Genomic DNA, 19080 nt, shown 5'->3' with positions numbered 1-19080 from the left:
TGAAGATATTTTATCAAAATATCTATATTTTTTATTCTTTTGGCGATCCATTCCATTTTCATATGGTTATTTAAATGGGTCACGTGCATTCAAAACAAAAACAACAAACAAGATTCTGGGAAAGGGGACCAGCCCCTTTAAAATCCTTTTTCCTTCATCACAGCTAACATGTTAAAATGACTGTTGTAGAATTAGTTGATAAGTGTTGAACTTACAGCTCCAGGACGGGGGTCAGGCACTTCTCCGTTGTACGTCACCCATTTTGTAACAGGATAGTTATTGTACAGCATTTTGAATTTGCCTTCAGAGAACACTTCCCTGATGTGTTTTATCCCATAGGCACACACTGCAGAGTACTGCGATGTGCTCCTGTTGATCAAATCATAGCAATGAAATGACTGTGTTAGGATGGAGCTTAATAAAACTACTTCTAATTAAGTGTTGGGTTTCTGCTAGAGTTATGATTATTTTCTACACAAGTTCTTTAGGTTTTAACTCGTTGTGACATCTGAGTAAATAAAAAATATTTAAGCAATTTCTAGATTTACATCGCAGTCTAATTTGAAATTAAGGCAGGTTTCGAATACCCTAAATAATTTGGTCTTTACCTCATTCCATCATGTAACCTCCAAAAGTGAATGCATTTCAGATTATAGTACAAATCTGTAGGGAAAATACTTTACACAAAAATAAAGCAGTATCTAAGGCAATTGTATCCATGATTGAATTTGACTGACAGAATTTCATTTGACTGTGTTGTAAACCAAATAATAAGTCTCACATACTGCATATTATGAGGATCAGTATTTATATTGCATACACCAGTATATACTAAAGACAGTAAGGTGGGGCGGCATAATGTCTCATTGTGCTCGGGTTATAGTTTGTGTGGAGATTTGCTTTCCTTTTCTGTTTCCTCCAGTTTCCTCCCAGCTCCCAAATACATGCCAGTACATGGCGTTACTGCACTAAATTGCCCATAGATGTGAATGAGTGTGTGAATGTGTATGGTGCCCTTTGTTGTATGGGAACATAATGGGTATGTAGTATATATATATATATATATATATATATATATATATATATATATATATATATATATATATATATATATATTATAGGTTATTACATATCTACTATTATATTTAACAAATTAAATGCAGTTTATGAATCAGAAATAAAGGGCTACTGCAACACATTGAAAAATTAGGAATAAAATGTACAATTCTGAAGTTAATAGCAAACCATAAATCACTAGAAATACTAGCAAATTTTAAAAGCTTATTAGCTTATCCATGTGTCCTAATCACCTTGGGCATCCCTCGACCTTAGGCTGATCTAATACAAGTGGTAATGTTTAAGTCCTCCATTTTAGGGTTTGATTGCTATGTGCATTGTTGGACTGGTATAAAACCACAATCGTGATTACATATAATATCAATAATTGTCTTATAATGGTGATTTTTTGCAGGGTCTTCATTACAGTTATTCAAACCTACTCTTTTGGCATGTTTGAACTGAACTATACTCACGTCTGAGGAGTGAAGACTCCATAGAACACACAGGTTGTCCAATTGCCTGGACAGAAGAGGAACACATCCTGTATAATTAAAGGCAGTTTGCTTTGAGGGACAGGACAGTCCAGATGAGCCTTTAGAAATGAAGTCCACTTCTTCTGCAATATCCACTGTCCTCCTCTATCCCCCTAGAAAGGAGAGATCAGAGGGAATGAGAATAATTGCTGCAATGCTGCAAAAAAAGAAGACATCTTAGCAAGTGACTATAGTCATATTTATTTAGTAAATACTAAACATTATAAATTATACACTATAAAATGTATTATGCACATTATAAAATGTATTACATATTATAAATGTAACCATTGTATTTATTGGAAAAGTATTCTTCTATGGACAGATAATATTTTGAATTTTAAGCATTTATTTCTCAAAAGAATCAAAAGTATCTGCCAATAGAATAAGAAAAATATATTCCATTGATGCATGAAAGTATCAAAAGCAGGCTGAATCTTATAATATTTGATTTATAATGATTTCAAAATCGAAATATTAGATAAATTTTCACATATTCAAGATATTTTCACTTGCTAAGATATCTTCTTTTTTTCATTGAAGACAAGTTGGAAGTAGTCTGGTGGGTTGAAATGAACATACATGGTGCTCTTATGTAGAGTGAAGTGTAAAATGTTCAATCATCAGGAGATTATGAGATCCAAACATAAATGACTCAATTTGTGACATGTATGGCTATCCAAAAGCAAATTGTTGGTGTCTGTTAGCTCATGTACCGTTATGGGTAAAAGCAAGTACACCCTCCTTCAAATCCTTCAAGTCTATGTTTTTATTGATCAGGGCCGAAATAACAATTGTGAGATCCTCACCAATTTCAATATGTTGTCATTTTTTCCCAAAATGTAAACCAATATTCAGAAACCAGGTCAGAAAAATAAAAGTACACCCTATCATTCAGTAACATGTACAACTGTTCCTGTACAACATTTTGTAACATGTATTATTCCCTTTAGCAATAATAATATAAAGTACATGTTTTCTGCAGGAATTTATCAGTCTCTCACATTGTTTTGGAGAATTGTTTTGCCCCACTATTGTAGACAACATTGCTTCAGTTCATTGATGTTTGAGGGCATTCATTTATGCATGGCTAGCTTAAGATCCCACCACAGCATCTCAATGGGATTGAGGTCTGGACTTTGACTTTGCCATCCCAAAACCTTGATGTTTTCTTCTTTAGCCATTCAGATGTCAATTTGCTGGTGTGCTTAGGATTTTTAGTAAATTTTTGGCCCAGCTTTACCTGCTGGACAGATGGCTTCACATTTGTCTCAAGAATATTCTGGTAGAACATGCAGCCTCTACTACCATGCTTGACAGTAGGTAGGTTTTTGTGGCGATATGCTGTGCTTGGTTTTCACCGAACATGGTGCTATGCATGATGACCAAAGAGCTCCACCTTGGGCTCATCAGTCCAAAGTATATTGTTCTAGAACTTTTTTTTAAATGCAGTTCTGCAAAACTGAGTCATGCTACCACATTCTTTTTGGAGAGAAGTGACTTTTCTGAGTCACCCTTCTATGAAAGCCATACTGTACTTGTTCAGTTTTTCTGATTGTGCAGTCATGAACATGAACATTTAATGTGCTTACAGAGGTCTATAAGTCATATGATGTCGCTCTTGGATTTTTTTTTATGTCTCTGAGCATTAATCAGTCTGAAATTGATGGGATGTCCACTCCTCAAAAGACTGAAGGCTCTCATTATGTAAACAATCCTTTTTACTGTCAGTAGCAGCAGCCTATTTCCTGACGACGATCTCTGCCTCATGATTTGGCTACAACTGCAGTTGGCGCCGCATCTACATCCATAAGTGCCTGTGTTCTGACACTTACTTTGGAATGGTGAATATCAAATTGTTTGGAGATGGCCTTATAACACTTCCCAGATTGATAACAGAAACAATTGTTTCTCTGAGGTCATGGCTGATGTCCTTTCTTCTTTGAATGTTGTAGACACACATCTGAGTGCTCCAGAACACCAAACTGCCAAAATTTCTGCATTTATAGAGGTAGTTACACTTCTTGATGATTAACAAACCTTGTGCATTTCTATAGTAAGACCTGGCTGCTACTTAGTCTCTGAGTAATTGTGGAAGTAGGAAGGAATTTTCTCACCTGATTTATGAATGTTGGCTTTTTGGGAAAAATGACTACATATTGAAATCTGGTTTTGTTTTGTTTTTTTATTGTGGTTTTTTTTTTAGTTTATTTTTGTCATCACCTGAGGTTATTTGTTTGTTTCTAGAAGTTGGTAAGGACCACACAGTTGTTACTTAAGCCCTGATGAATAAAAACATATAGATTTGAAGAAAACTATGCATGAAATAGGGCAGTTAGTGATCTCCTCCAATCATGTTTAGCTGTCCTAAGATGTTGAACGAGCAGTTGTGTGTGTTGGGGAAATCTGCCTGAAAGTGACTGAATTTGGGCCCTGCGATGACCTGGCGACTTGTCCAGGGTGTACCCCGCCTCTCGCCCATAGTCAGCTGGGATAGGCTCCAGCTTGCCTGCGACCCTACACAGGATAAGTGGCTACAGATAATGGATGGATGGAAAGATGGATGGATGGATGACTGAATTTAGGAAAAGCACTGTAATGTTAGCCAAGCAACATTCTGTTGCAGGAAAGAATACCTTACAGATGCGGGCCACCCTTGACACTTGCATCTTACTGTAGGAGTCATACTCAACAGCTATTTCACTAAAGAAGATGTAAATCTTGTCATCATCCCCCTCTGGGTTTTCCTTTCCCTCAGCGACATGCTTCATGTCAATGAAAATGGGCTCTGAAATCACAGTACTAGTCAGTGATAATCTTCAGTTGAGTAGAAGAATCTCAAGTTCAAAGAATTAAAAAATATCACAACTAAACTAGATGTAAAATAGAAGTTTCAATTTTATACAATTCCAGAAATGTTTCAATTTCAGGAGCAAAATCTTCTTGTTCTAAAATCTTTATCCATTTCCAAATGCAATAAGATTTACATAAAAATTGATGTTGGTGTCCAGGGGTGCCGCTAGGGGGGGAAAGTTAGGACGATTCTAAGGGCCTGGCACTGACAGGGGGGCCTGTGAGGGATATTAATATTATTTTAATAGTATTGCCTTGTGCAAGTTTTTGAAATAAAATATTTCATTTCATCAGTTAAAATATGCAAATTATACATGGTTATGATTTGCTATAACATTTTCCTTGAATTATTTATGATATTGTCATTTCACCCCTCCACCCTTTTTACTAATGGTACAGTCTGATTCTGGGAGCGGGACGTGTGAAATGTGTAGCTCCGTGTATGCACAGCACTATTTGCGCAGCTCAGATCAGCTGTCGGTTTTTCTACGTGCGCAACAGAGGTGTACATTCTAGAAGTTGCTAAGCAGGAGCAGGTGTGATGGTGGTGAGATAAATTATGAAGTCCGGATATCAAAAACGGAAGGAGAAGCAGCAGAAAGCTGAAAGCAGAGCATTTTTTAAGGATTTTCCACTAGGAGACCAACTGGTCTGGGCAATACAATCACAGGCCCCAGAGTCCATGTGGCTGCACTGCTGCGGCATATTCTGTGATGCAAAATGGTTCAATCACCATACAGACAAACACACTACAGTGACTACACAGCTATCAAGAGCAATTACCAAGCACAAATGTTATGTCAAAGACACTCAAAGTTACACAGTAATGACATCGGATTCTGACATCAGCCATCTCAGTAACCAAATTTTAGTTTTGTTTTTCTTAACCAACATGATCTTGTGTGTATATCTTATAACATAGATCTTCGTTTTCCTTGTTAAATGTATACTTACATGGTACTTGGTTAATTAATTGCAACTGATTGAACCAAATGATAAGACATAACTTGGTTTAAAATTTGGTCTCCCAGTGAAGCTGGTTTGGCATTGACTAGGAGACCAAATCTGGCCACTGGGAGACTATGTTAAAAAAATGCTCTGCCTGAAAGGGAGAAAAAGGGTCGACAATTGGTGACTCAGTTTTTCCCAAAGAAAGGTAGCCTATTATTCACTGACACTCAATGCCATTACAACATACTAGCTAATGATAGACTAGCACATTTCATTTTAACCTAGTTGGAATATCAAGACAACACTTTTCAATAAGCAGTGCAGTGTCATTTTATTTACATACTTCACGTTTATTGCCATGGAAGATCAGATGAATGTAATGTAGAAGGTCTGCACAGAACTAGCTAAACTTGTGCAATAAACTAGCCTACTGGGCTAATACGTGAGATAAAATATTAGGCTAGCCTACATGATACTGGTGATAATAACTGGTTTCAAAACTAATGAGGTGCCCTCAACATACACAGATTCAGCCTCAGGAATAGGACCCCAGCCCTCAACCCAATTCCCAGTTGAAGGAGAAGGAGGTGAGCAATACAATCCATGAATAAAGGATTTAGGGTTAAAAACTATTTTAATTGCTAGGCTACAGTAGGCAGCATTAGACTTACATTAGACTTACATTAAAATGAAAAGACATTTCTTTTCTTTTATGAGCAACTATTCTTAGGTAATTTAGTATATAGTTCATTCAATCAAAATGTTCATGTGTTGAGAGAACTTGCATGCATTACTGTCTCAGTAGTATCTCAGTGGATTTATAACAGATTCTGTATTATGCACATTATGGATACTTCAGAGCCAGGGCCCTCCTCAGGCCATGATGCAGCAGTCAGAGAGGAGGCCAGAGGTGTTCAAATGCAGGAAGAGGAGAGGGCGAGTAACAGCAGCTCAGGTGATGATGAGGAAGAAGCAGCAGCAGTGAAGAGTAAGGAACAGGCTGAGTTAAGGGACACTGCAGAGACTGAGCAGCATGCAGAATCAGAGGATCTGCTGTCTGCTGATCCAGGGTTGTGGCCAGCTAATTTAAGTGATAGTGACAGGGCAACTATTGTCAGAAAATTAGCTTTTACTGATGAAAAACAAATGTCCAAAGATTCAGAGGGAAAGCCATTTCCAGATTACCTGAAGTACACCAAAGCAGCAAATGGCAGAGAAAAAATGAAAAGGGATTGGCTGATTTACAGTGAGAGTGCAAATGCACTGTAAAAAACTAGTGTAGTTATTCATCAAGGCATACATTTGATCACATACAATAAGTCAATAAATGGAGGAAACAAAGGAATACATTTTGTAATCCTGATTATTGATGATGTTTACTGGAGGGCTCTGGAGTATACATAATGTGCATACAGAATGTTATAAATCCATACTGATACAGTGATACATGCAATTTCTCTCAACACAAACATTTGGATTGAATGAACTCCATAGGCTACTACTGACTGGCCTAATAATAGTTGCTCATAAAAGAAAATATATACAGTATCTTCCATATACATCATGGAATTTTCATTTTAAGGCAACAGTCTATTCAGTCTAATTCTGACAGTTCTGCATTTAAAATGTTCATATACCAAATAATTGTATCACCTAAACTTACTAGGTAGCTGATCACATGCATAGTAAAGTAGAAGTGCCAGCCAAAAACAGACTTCAAATTCAGTTGCTTGCACTTGAAAATTTTACCGGGGTGGCCCTAAATTGTAATCTTTCATAGGGCCCAAGATTTCTAGTGGCACCCCTGTTGGTGTCATGTTTGATCTTTACATTGACCAACTTGACTTTGTGTGTGTGTGTGTGTGTGTTTGTGTGTGCACGCGCGAACACGCGCATATCCACACTCTTACCATTGAGACAAGAAGACGAGTAATCAGATCGTAGAGTGTACTTTAAGCTTCGCATCACAGCCATGTCTGAGCCCAGGAAATTCACAGATGTAGCAGAGTACAGCTCTCCATCTAAATGCCAAGCAGAATTGTAATATTGTTATAACATTAGCATGACACCATTCAGCTATGTTCTTATAAAACCATCAAAAATATAATTTTAGCTACGATGATCAGCATCTGTATTAAAGTGGCTGGGCATTCATAATGAATATAATGCATTTACTAAACTGGAAAAGGAAATTAAATTAAAAAAAAGTAAAGAACTATACACATAAAAGAGGTACTAAACATATGCGTTTTTTTGAGCTGTAAACTAAATGAGGTGATGGTACTGTGATGAAGCACATCAATGCTGTTGTTAATACTGACAAAATTACCATTTTTATCATTGGTATTTTATGGGTTGAAAATGGCTCAAAATGCCATTCTATTGGTGAAAATAATCCTTAACCTTGCAAGGCCGATGCTGATGTAGAGTCAACCTTTTGGTACTTCTCTACGTCATTTTTTTTTAAAATAATAAAAAAAAAAGACTGTTAACAGCTTCTAATCAGAAGTGGGCAGCCCACCTCCCCTAGTCCCTGCCCTTGAGTGGGAGTCTGTGAAACTGCCCTAATTTTCAAATATTTGCTCTTCATTCACAGGAGTTTACACTCCCCTCTTCAGATGCTCCCCACTTCCCTCCTTTCAGATCTTCCCCTCCTTACTTCTCAGCCCCCCTCCCCATCTCCCTCTTCTCCTACAACCCCACCCCCACACACACTTTTTGACAAGCCATTTTTCAAAATTACGCACTGGGTTAGGCTCAGAGCTGGAGTGAAGTTAAACTTTAAATAACTCCCTAACTGAACATTGTGTTCTTTAATTTGTTATGTCATGGAGCAGTTACGCATTAAGAGGGATGACGCACCTACCAACAAGTTCAGAGGCGTATCTCTGGAAAGGATCAAATGGACACTTTCCCCTCCCATTATGTTGTCTATTTTCCAGGGTCAGGTTGCCGTCTGTATAAGACTGGAAGACAGAACACAGCACAGGCTACATGAAACATCTACATGGTATGTCACAATGCAGCAAAATATTCACAAAGACTGAAACTTTGCTAATGTCTACAATAACATGATAATGAAATTTTGCAGTGAAATAATGTGAGATATTACTCACCATTAAATCACAGATTGGATCGAAAGCATTGGTACCACACACATACATCCTGCCATCTGGCATTTTATGAAGGATCCGGATGTAATTACGACATTCGTTCTGGAACGGAAATAACAGGGTCCAGTGAATTATCAGAGTCTGGACAGTCATAAAACAGAGATTCAGTTCATTCCAGACCAGGTCACAGAACAACACAAGACAGAAGAATAACGTGGAATAATTTCATGGGCTAGTTTAAGGACTCACTGAAGATGAGCTGCAGATGAGGGCTTTGTATGATAGCATACCTGTTCCTAATGCAGAAGATCTGTCAGTAATGAAATTTGTTTTACACACAGTCCTCACTGGTATCCTCTTTCCAGAGGACGTTTTATATTTACTGCACAAAAGTGTTGAGGCTAACCAGGATTTGAAAGAAACATGGCCTTGGGTTCTTTACTGTATTAGGAAATGTATGATTTGTTACACACATTTGAGTCTTTATATATATTTATGGGGAAGCCATGGCCTAATGGTTAGAGAAGCAGCTTTTAGACCAAAAGTTTGCAGGTTCAATTCCCTGGACCAGCAGAAATGGCTGAAGTGCCCTTGAGCAAGGCACCAAACCCCCAACTGCTCCTCAGGCTGCTCTGGGTATGTTGTATGTCGCTCTGGATAAGAGCATCTGCTGAATGCCATTAATGTAATATATCTGTGGTGGCCTTGGAAAACTCTTCATACAGTAAAAGTTTGATATTTTTCCTGTATTGAAATTGGTGTCTTATTTGCATATATATAAAGCATTAGTAAAGTCTTCCACTTATCAGCATTTTAAAAGCCTGGTTGCTGTGAGTAAGTGAAAAAGGAAAGAATGAAAATCACATTTAAGTATTTTATTTTAATTCCATGCAAATTCCTGCCTTCATCTAGATTTATAACCTAATTTACTTATGTAAAAACATAACTGTCAAAATCGAAATTTTAAAGTAAGTTTACAATAGGAAATGAGTTATCACTGATTATCAACATCATTCATATCGGTCTCTGTGTCACCATCCTGAAGGAAAAGTTACTTATGTTTGGGGAAAAAAGTTCTCATCCTTGTCTCATCACTCCCCTGAGCTCTGCTAACACTGCTCCAGAAGTAATCACTGATTCATTCAACAACAACTGTTCTATTGACCAATTATTAGGTGTGCTGTACTGTATGTATATTTTTGACAATGTATGTATAACTTTGACCGTGTTGATTTCAGAAAACCCAAAATAAATTAAAAAATTGTACACTAAATTTGTATTTTTAATAAAAAAATATATGTTGTACAATCATTCTTCCTCAGAAAAAGAACAGATCAAAGAAATCATTAAAAGCCCAATATTGCCATGACATTCATGTCTATAATGAGTGTAACTTCTGAATGCAAATGTGTGTGAGAGGATATACATCATGTCAACATCCAATCTAACAAAAGCCCCTGATGGAACTCCCACAGGTTTGATCTGGATAATTTAACTATAATTGTTACAGCAAAAAAAGATCTCACCTCCAAACTTTTCCCTTTGTATGAACATGTCTTCTGCATGTCTGGAGTCACCTCCCACTTTACCTACAAGAGAGATAATCAGTATAATTGTCCACTGATATAGTCTTAAATACAGTACAGTTTAAAATGTATTACTACACCCAACAATTTTAATAATAATAATAATAATAATAATAATAATAGGGCGGCACGGTGGTGTAGTGGTTAGCGCTGTCGCCTCACAGCAAGAAGGTCCGGGTGCGAGCCCCGTGGCCGGCGAGGGCCTTCCTGTGCGGAGTTTGCATGTTCTCCCCGTGGGTTTCCTCCGGGTGCTCCAGTTTCCCCCACAGTCCAAAGACATGCAGGTTAGGTTAACTGGTGACTCTAAATTGACCGTAGGTGTGAATGTGAGTGTGAATGGTTGTCTGTGTCTATGTGTCAGCCCTGTGATGACCTGGCGACTTGTCCAGGGTGTACCCCGCCTTTCGCCCGTAGTCAGCTGGGATAGGCTCCAGCTTGCCTGCGACCCTGTAGGACAGGATAAAGCGGCTACAGATAATGAGATGAGATAATAATAATAATAATAATAATAATAATAATAATAATGTAGCACCTTTCAGTCATTTAAAATGCATACAGACATAATGAAACAAAATGTAGCCAAATATAATAGTGAAACAAATATATCATAAAAAATAAAATTGACAAAAAGAGAAAAATATTTTAATTAATGTCGCCACAAGCGGCGATGAAGGCCGATTCTGTGACCCATCACACGTGGTCATCATACAGTGCACATGCATCTGAGATGTGTGACAAAAGCCTGGGTATGTGATGTGTGCACCACCAGTGATGAGGCTTTAGGCATTTACTTTACGTGTGTGCTAAAAGCTATGGTTTCAAATATTGGATGTACTGTTTTTTGGGTATAAAATTAATTTAACAAGGCAGTGTTTTTGTTTGAAAGTTATACTCAAGTTGTAAATGCAGTTCAAAGTTCATGAGGTTCATGATTCTATCAGTAAACTACATCAAAAGGAGCACTTTGGTATATCATGGATGAAACACAGGAATTAGACACAGACATATTACCATAGTGACACCTTAGGGGAGCATATGACTCCCCTACGCTCTATCACTGAAGCCACAAAAAGAGCCACAAGGTGGCTCTGAATGAAGAGGGGAGACCCATGGCTTGTTGCTGCTGGGATGCAAGCTGGGACCTGATAAACCCTGGCTGGGTCACCTGGGTGAGGGGGGCTAATAGATCTTATAAAGATGCCGCAAAGTAAAGAGTTACAAGAACAGATGTGCAACAAAATAATTGAAATCTATCAGTCTGTAAAGGGTTACAAAGCTATTGCCAAGGCTCTGGGACTCCAGTGAACCACAGTGAGAGCCATTATCTACAAATGGAAAAAAACTTGGAACAGTGGCAAACCTTCCCAGGAGTGGCCAGCCTTCCAAAATTCAACCAAGAGCACTTTAATCCAGGAGTTCACAAAATAACCCTGACAAAAATCTAAGGAACTGCAAGCCTCACTTGGCTCAGTTAACATCAGTGTTCATAATTCTACAATAAGGAAGGCACTGGGCAAAAATGGCATCCAAGGGAGAGTTGCACGGCGCAAACCACTGCTGACCAAAAAGAACAGAAAGACTCATCTCACATTTGCCAAAAAGCATCTTGATGACCCCCAAGACTTTGGGGATAATATTCTGTGGACTGATCAGTCAAAAATAGAACTTTTTGGAAGACATGGGTCCCAGTACATCTGGTGTAAGGCTAACACAGCATTCCAAAATAAGAACATCATACCAACAGTCAAACATGGTTGTGTGATGGTCTGGGGCTGCTTTTCTGCTTCAGGACCTGGATGACATGCCATAATTGATGGAACCATGAATTCTGCTCTCTACCAGAAAATCCTAAAGCAGAATGTCCGCCCATCAGTTCATGACTTAAAGCTCAAGCACAGCTGGATTATGCAGCAGGACAATGATCTGAAGCACACAAGCAAGTCCACCTCTGAATGGCTCAAAAGAAATAAAATTAAGGTTTTGGAGTGGCCTCGTCAAAGTCCTGACTTGAATCCAATTGAGATGCTGTGGCAAGACCTTAAACGGGCAGTTCATGCTCAAAAACCCTCCAATATTGCTGAATTGAAACATTTCTGCAAAGAAGAGTGGGCAAAAATTCCTGCACAGCGATGTAAAAGATTCATTGCAAGTTATTGCAAGTATTAAATTGCAGTTGTGGTCCAACCAGTTATTAGGTTTAAGGGGGCAATTACTTTTCACATGGGTGATACAGGTTTTGATTAACTCTTTAATGTTAATAAATGATCATTTATAAGCTGCATTGTGTTTACTTGCATCGTCTTTATCTTATATTAGACTTTGTTGGATGACCTAAAACATTTAAATGTGACAAATAAGCAAAAATGGAAGAAATCAGCAGGGGACAAATACTTTTTCACAGCACTGCAGCCCTCTTCCCCTCTTGCGAGCATGTCAAGTGATACCAATGGATGCATTATGTCGTCTAGTTTATTTTGATCCCATGGTCTTCATCCTAGGTGTAGAACTGAGGTTAGTTTAGCCTTTGAAAGCGAATGAGACTCAATTATGGTCACCAGCAAGGGAATTTTCCTCCTATCCATTGCCATGTTTATTCCAGGACAAACACCACAATTAACCAAGATAACGCAAATCTGATGTCTACATCTCTTAAAAGGAGCTTGTTTGTTAGACATGTGAATTAGCCCATCTCTCAACAATAATGCAACTCAAAGCTGAGTTTTATTAACGTTACTCCTCATCCTCACCTATCCTTTGATAGGTGTTGTTGGGGCATCATGGATGCTTGGGCTACAACCCTCCTCCAACCCTCTTTGTCAAGTCAAGTCAACTTTATTGTCAAATATGCTATACATGCTCGACATACAGCACAGATGAAATATCAGTCCTCTCTGACCCACGGTGCAAACTGGCAATGTAATGAATAAAAATAGAATAATTGAAAAAAACAAACAATATAAACAGTATAAACACTCTAGATAGGAGCTAGACAGACTAAACACTCAAACAATATAAACAGAATAAATAAACAGTATAAACACTAGATAAGAACAAGACAGACTAAACACTCAGACAATATAAACCAGGGATGGGCAACTTGCATGATAAAGAGGGCCACAATTTTTCATCATCACCATCAGAGGGCCACATGACCGCGCACTTCAACTAATCAGATTACTACATCAAATTACTACATCCATGTTTTATCAGAGGCCAAAGGGAATGGCAAGCTTATCTGGAAGCAACTAAATAGTCTATTAAATCCAGAGGGTAAAAACACCCAAAATCAATTTAAACTCAAACTTGGAGAAAATGTCATCTCTGATAGTACACAAGTCTCAAACGAATTTAATAATTTCTTTATAGAATCTGTCAAGAACCTTGCCTCAGGTTTCCCCTGTAAGAATAATGCTGTCCAAACAGCATTAATCGATGACCAAGAGAATTCATTTCACCTTAAAGAGGTCAGTCATACTGCTGTTTTAAAAGCTATAAATGACCTAAACACCACATACTCAAAAGACATCTATAATTTAGACACAGCTTTTCTCAAGAAATACAGCAGCATCCTAGTCCAACCCCTCACTCATCTTATTAATATTTCTATTAAAACTGGACAATTTCCAGATGGGTGGAAAACTGCTCAAGTAATACCACTCTTTAAATCTGGAGATGCTGGAATTATATCTAATTATAGACCCATTAGCCTTCTTCCAGTTTTTTCTAAAGTCCTGGAGAAGATTGTTTTAGAACAACTAATGTGCTACCTTGAGTCAAATCACTATTTGCATCCTTTGCAATTCGGATTCAGATGTAACTACTCTACAGAATCCGCTACTTGTTATTTAACTGAAAAAATAAAACAATCACTTGACAAAGGGCATGTGGTCGGTGCAGTATTCCTAGATTTAAAAAAAGCGTTTGATACAGTCAATCACAATATTTTAATTTCAAAACTAATTAAGTTCAATTTCTCTAAAAAGTCATTGTCTTGGTTTGAGTCATACTTAAAGGGCCGGGAGCAATGTGTTACTATTAATGATGTGAGTTCTAATTTTCTTAAAATTGAAACGGGGATCCCTCAAGGTACTGTCTTAGGGCCTATACTGTTCAGTCTTTATATCAATGACTTACCAGATGTGTGCCCAGATATAGGTCTACAGATGTATGCAGATGACACAGTGGTATATGCATCTGGTAAGACCTGTACTCTTGTGGCTGAGAAACTAAATACTACCTTGCATAAAATAGCATTTTGGCTGGCTTCATCCTGTTTAACCCTAAACATTAAAAAGACAAATTCTGTGTGTTTCTCTATAAAGAAACAACCAATAAACACCCTGGATATAAGAATTAACGGTGAGCCCATTGAGCAAGTCCCCGAAGTGAAATATCTGGGTATAATCATGGATTATCAGTTGAACTTTAAAAGTCATGTAAAGAAAATGTGTAAGACTATTAAGGCAAATCTAGGATGTTTTAAGATGATAAGAAATTGCTTAACTCTAAATTGTGCCTTTGCTTTTATGAATTCTATGATTTTCTCACATATATCTTACGGTTTGACCACATGGTCTCAGGCTCACCAGACAACAATAAAATGCATAGAATGCCTCTATAACCAAACCCTCAAAGTTTTAGACAAGAAAAGAATAAGGCATCATCATTGCCAAATTTTAAACAAATATAAGATTCTCAGTTTTACTAATTTTATTTCATTATACACAGTTAAATTGGTTTTTAAATGCCTCAATAATACTGCTCCTCAACTGCTCTGTGAGTCAATAACAAGACTTCAAAGTGGTACTAGATCCACCACCCGAGCAATGTTAAAAGGCAATTGCACTGTTCCATTCCGTAGAACTTCATTTGCACAAACCTCTTTTTCAATAAAAGGAACACAATTATGGAATTCTCTACCAGACAGTTTAAAATCCATAGCTACACTTCTCTCTTTCAAAAAACAGACAAAACAATGGCTAGTTCAACAGCAATCCTGCTATCATATTTAGTTTGAATCACTAGTTTAGATATTTAGCTTATTTGTCTTTTTATTTTACTATTGCTATTGTTATTTTTAATTTTGTTATTATTATGATCATTATTTTTTATTTTATTTTATTTTTATGTATATATATTTTTTCTCATAGATTTTAAATATTCATTTTCTCTTTTTTTGTTTTGTTTAATTAAAAGCCCAACTAGGGACAAGTGTTGTGAATTAGCTTTGGCTACAAATACTGTGATGCATACATCAGATAACTGTTCCAGATATCTATGTCTTTGTATCTGTCCCTATTCAAAAATAAACAATACAACATCAGATATGAGAGAAGTTATAAAAGAATTTTAAATAAGAACAAAATATTTGTATATTCTTATGTCTGTATGTTTATTGAACCAACATACATTTATTTAATATTTTCCACACTGAAATGCATTTTTAACATAATGCTCGTCTTGTTAAACGACAAACACAAGTTTGTTTTAAAAGAAACAAAGTGCAAAGGGCTCACATTCAATGAGGCACAAAACTAAAAAAAAAAAAACCAGTGGCCCAACATTAAGTGCAACTTAATGGGATACTTGTGGTTTTGCCTGCTGGCACACAATAGACTGGATGTCAATATCAATCTTTGTGCATCCAATCCGCATCAAATGAAAAAGAGTATCATCCGTGAGTCTGTTCCTCTCTTTTGACTTAATGTGCTTCATTGTTGAAAAGCTGCTCTCACAAATGTAAGTGCTCCCAAACATGCTGGCCATTGACGGAGCAAAATCTCTGAGGAGTGGAAAACGTGCCTCTGGTAGCAGTCTCCAAAATGAAATTCCCCTTTCATTGCGCTTTGCTTGAAAATATGGATCTGACTGCAACTTGCAGAGTTCGAGCTGCAGTTCTGATGGTTGCTCGCTGACAGCAGCAGAGACGGGGTCCGTGAATAGCGCAATTCGTGGTTTCATCACATGAAAATCTTGGAAACGATCGTTAAACTGCTCCTGCAATTTTTCGATGTCGGCCCGATACTTCTGAAGTAGTTTCTCGCACCTGGGGTTATCTTTTCACATCTCCTCACAAGCGGGAAAGTGTGCCAAATTTGGACGATGGGAAGAAAATCCTTCTATGAACAGGTCAAGTTTACGCTGGAATGCGGTTATGTGCGCATACAGATCGCAAACAGTGTGGTCTCTCCCCTGCAAGTGTGTGTTAAGGTGGTTGAGATGCGAGGTGATGTCTGTCAGAAAGGCCATGTTGCAAATAAACTGTGTGTCTTTGAGTTTTCTGCAGTAGGCGCTTGTATCACCACTAATACTGTTCTCCAAGAACACTGGTAGTTCAGAGTGCGGCGCAAAAAAAACACTCCAGACACTTCCCTCGACTCATCCATCTGATCTCAGTGTGCATTTGTAAATCCCCATACGCGGCGTCCACTTCATCCAAAAAGGCAATGAACCTCCTGTGACAAAGGGACCTGTTCCCCCCTCTGATGAGATTTGTTACTTTGGTCACTAAATCCATAACGTGGCTAAAGTTCAGGGTCTTCGCGCAGAGCACTTCCTGGAGAGATAAAATGCATTGCATGTTAAAAAAATATTTTTGTCCTGCCATGTCAAACTCAGGCCTACATCTCACAGTTAATATGAGGCTACTCACCTGATGTATGATACAGTGCAGTATAGGGCAGTTTACCCCGCTCTGTCGGAGGAGCCCTGCGAAACCTCTGTGTCTTCCCTGCATCGCGGGTGCGCCATCCGTAACAACAGTTGACAGCTTGTCAAAGCCACCAAATCCACTTGCAACACTGTCAACGGCATTGAATATATCGGTGCCCTTAGTCGTATCATGCAGAGAAACCAATTGTAATAGCTCCTCGTGCACTTCAAATGAACTATCAATAGTTCTTGTAAAAATCAGTAGCTGGCTAACATCCATCACATCTGTACTCTCATCCAAAGCCAAAGAGAAGTACTTGCAGTCATGCATGACTTTTCTCAGCTTAATTTCGACATGATCGTGAATGTCAAAAATTCTGCGCGTCACTGTGCGTTGGGACAAAGAGACCGTTTCAAAGTGTTTAAGCATCTTATCGTCACCAAAAGCTTTAGCCATTTCCACGGTGCACACCTTGACAATTTCCCCATATGACAATGGCTTCTTTGCTTTGGCAAGCTCAAGTGAAACAGCATAAGAGGCTTTGAGTGCTGATTCCTGTGTAGTTGTGGCTCTGGTGAAAAGTTGCTGTTGTTGGTTTACTTTTGATTTGAGGTCGGCTACGACAGCGGCCCTTGCAGCTCCAGTGTACTTCTCATATTTAACTTTGTGCAAGGTGTTGTAGTGGCAACTTAAGTTGAAATCTTTCATGACTGCTATGGTTTCTAAGCAAACCAGACACATGGGTTTGCCTTTGAATTCTATGAAGAGATAATCTGCTTCCCATCTTGACTGAAAGGTATGGTTTTCTTGATCGAGTTTTCTTTTTTTGCACTGCTAGTAGCCATGGCTCTCTTGTCTCTCTTCCTCGCTGAAGGGGGTAAGGCCCAGGGCCCCGATATTGTTTGCAAAGGAAGCGCCCTCTATCGGTCAACAGTGTAATTACAACAGTGTTTTTTAAAAAAAAAGGCGCGGTTAAATTTTTTTTCCTGATAATTAATAAATTAATCTACGGGCCGCACTGAGTAAGGAGGCGAGCCGCATGCGGCCCGCGGGCCACCCGTTGCCCATCCCTGATATAAAACAATATAAAACATTCTAGATATGAACTAGACTAAACACTCAAACAATATAAACAGTATAAATAAACAGTATAAACACTAGATAAGAACAAGACAGACTAAACACTCAAACAGACAATATAAACAGTATAAACACTCTAGATATTAACTAGACGAAACACACACACACACACACACACACACACACACACACACACACACACACACACACACACAAATTGGTACAATAACCAAACAGTCAAGGACACGAGGTATAGCAGGTAAACATGAAATAAGCAGAATAAACAAACTAGCAGCTGTTAAGGTGAGGTAGTGCGGAATAGTGCAAATGAGCGAGGTAAAGTGAGATGTGCGGTCCCTGAGTTCAGTGTGTTAATGAACGATGATATATATATATATATATATATATATATATATATATATATATATATATATGTGTGTGTGTGTGTGTGTGTGTGTGCGCGCATGTGTTTGGGGGGGGGACTGTGAGGATGACATGTCAGATGCTGAAGGAGGGTGTGCGAGCAGAATCTGTGGCAGGGGGCAGAGGAGGGACAGAACAGGGAGGGAGTTGAGCCTCCTGACTGCCCGGTGAAAGAAACTGTTCTTGAGCCTGCTGGTTTTGGCCCGGAGACTCCGCAGTCTCCTCCCCGACGGCAGCAGGCTGAAGAGGCTGTGAGATGGGTGGGTGGGGTCACCTGCAATCCTGATGGCTTTGCGGGTGAGGCGGGAGTTATAGATATCCATAAGAGAAGGGAGAGAGACACCAGTGATCTTCTCAGCTGCTCTCACGATGAGCTGCAGGGTCTTGCAGCAGGACACGGTGCAGGCGCTGTACCACACGGTGATGCAGCTGGTCAGGATGTTCTCGATGGTGCCTCTGTAGAATGTGTGCATGATGGGGGCCGGGACTCTTGCTCTCCTCAGTTTGCGGAGGAAGTACAGATGCTGTTGGGCTTTTTTGGCCAGTGATGCGGTGTTGTTGTTCCAGGACAAGTCCTCCGCTCTTCTTAGTATTTCTGTGAAGTTCATATGTGTCCATTCTCATATGTTATGCTCCCATCTCTTTCGTTGTCTACCATGCCTTTGGGCCCCAGGCACTGTCCCTTGTAGTGTAGTATTCGTTAGACCGGCCACACGTGTGACATGGCCATACCATTTAAAGGGGCCATGGCATGGTGGTTTGTTGATGCTTTAAACGGGATCGTGGAGGCTTCCGGATGTTATATCCACAGCCTTTCTCGAAATGAACCC

At 38.7% G+C, this 19080-nt stretch overlaps 1 protein-coding gene across 1 annotated transcript in view; it reads right to left on the bottom strand.

Moving 5' to 3' along the window:
* Nucleotides 1-17455, bottom strand: part of LOC132871295 (semaphorin-4E-like) — a 38429-nt gene extending 20974 nt beyond the window's left edge. The window contains exons 1-8 of the mRNA XM_060905411.1: nucleotides 16748-17455; nucleotides 10036-10098; nucleotides 8513-8611; nucleotides 8263-8362; nucleotides 7307-7417; nucleotides 4229-4380; nucleotides 1533-1705; nucleotides 216-369 (exon numbers count right to left, since the gene is read on the bottom strand). Of these exons, the coding sequence (XP_060761394.1) occupies nucleotides 216-369; nucleotides 1533-1705; nucleotides 4229-4380; nucleotides 7307-7417; nucleotides 8263-8362; nucleotides 8513-8611; nucleotides 10036-10098; nucleotides 16748-17455 (1560 nt within the window). The remainder of the gene's footprint in view (nucleotides 1-215; nucleotides 370-1532; nucleotides 1706-4228; nucleotides 4381-7306; nucleotides 7418-8262; nucleotides 8363-8512; nucleotides 8612-10035; nucleotides 10099-16747) is intronic.
* Nucleotides 17456-19080: the final 1625 nt, after the last annotated feature.

The sequence above is a fragment of the Neoarius graeffei genome, chromosome 23, assembly GCF_027579695.1.
Source record: "Neoarius graeffei isolate fNeoGra1 chromosome 23, fNeoGra1.pri, whole genome shotgun sequence".
NCBI classification, from domain to species: domain Eukaryota; kingdom Metazoa; phylum Chordata; class Actinopteri; order Siluriformes; family Ariidae; genus Neoarius; species Neoarius graeffei.
The sequence above is the reverse complement of the archived record's forward strand: the minus strand, read 5'-3'. Positions and strand labels throughout refer to the sequence as shown.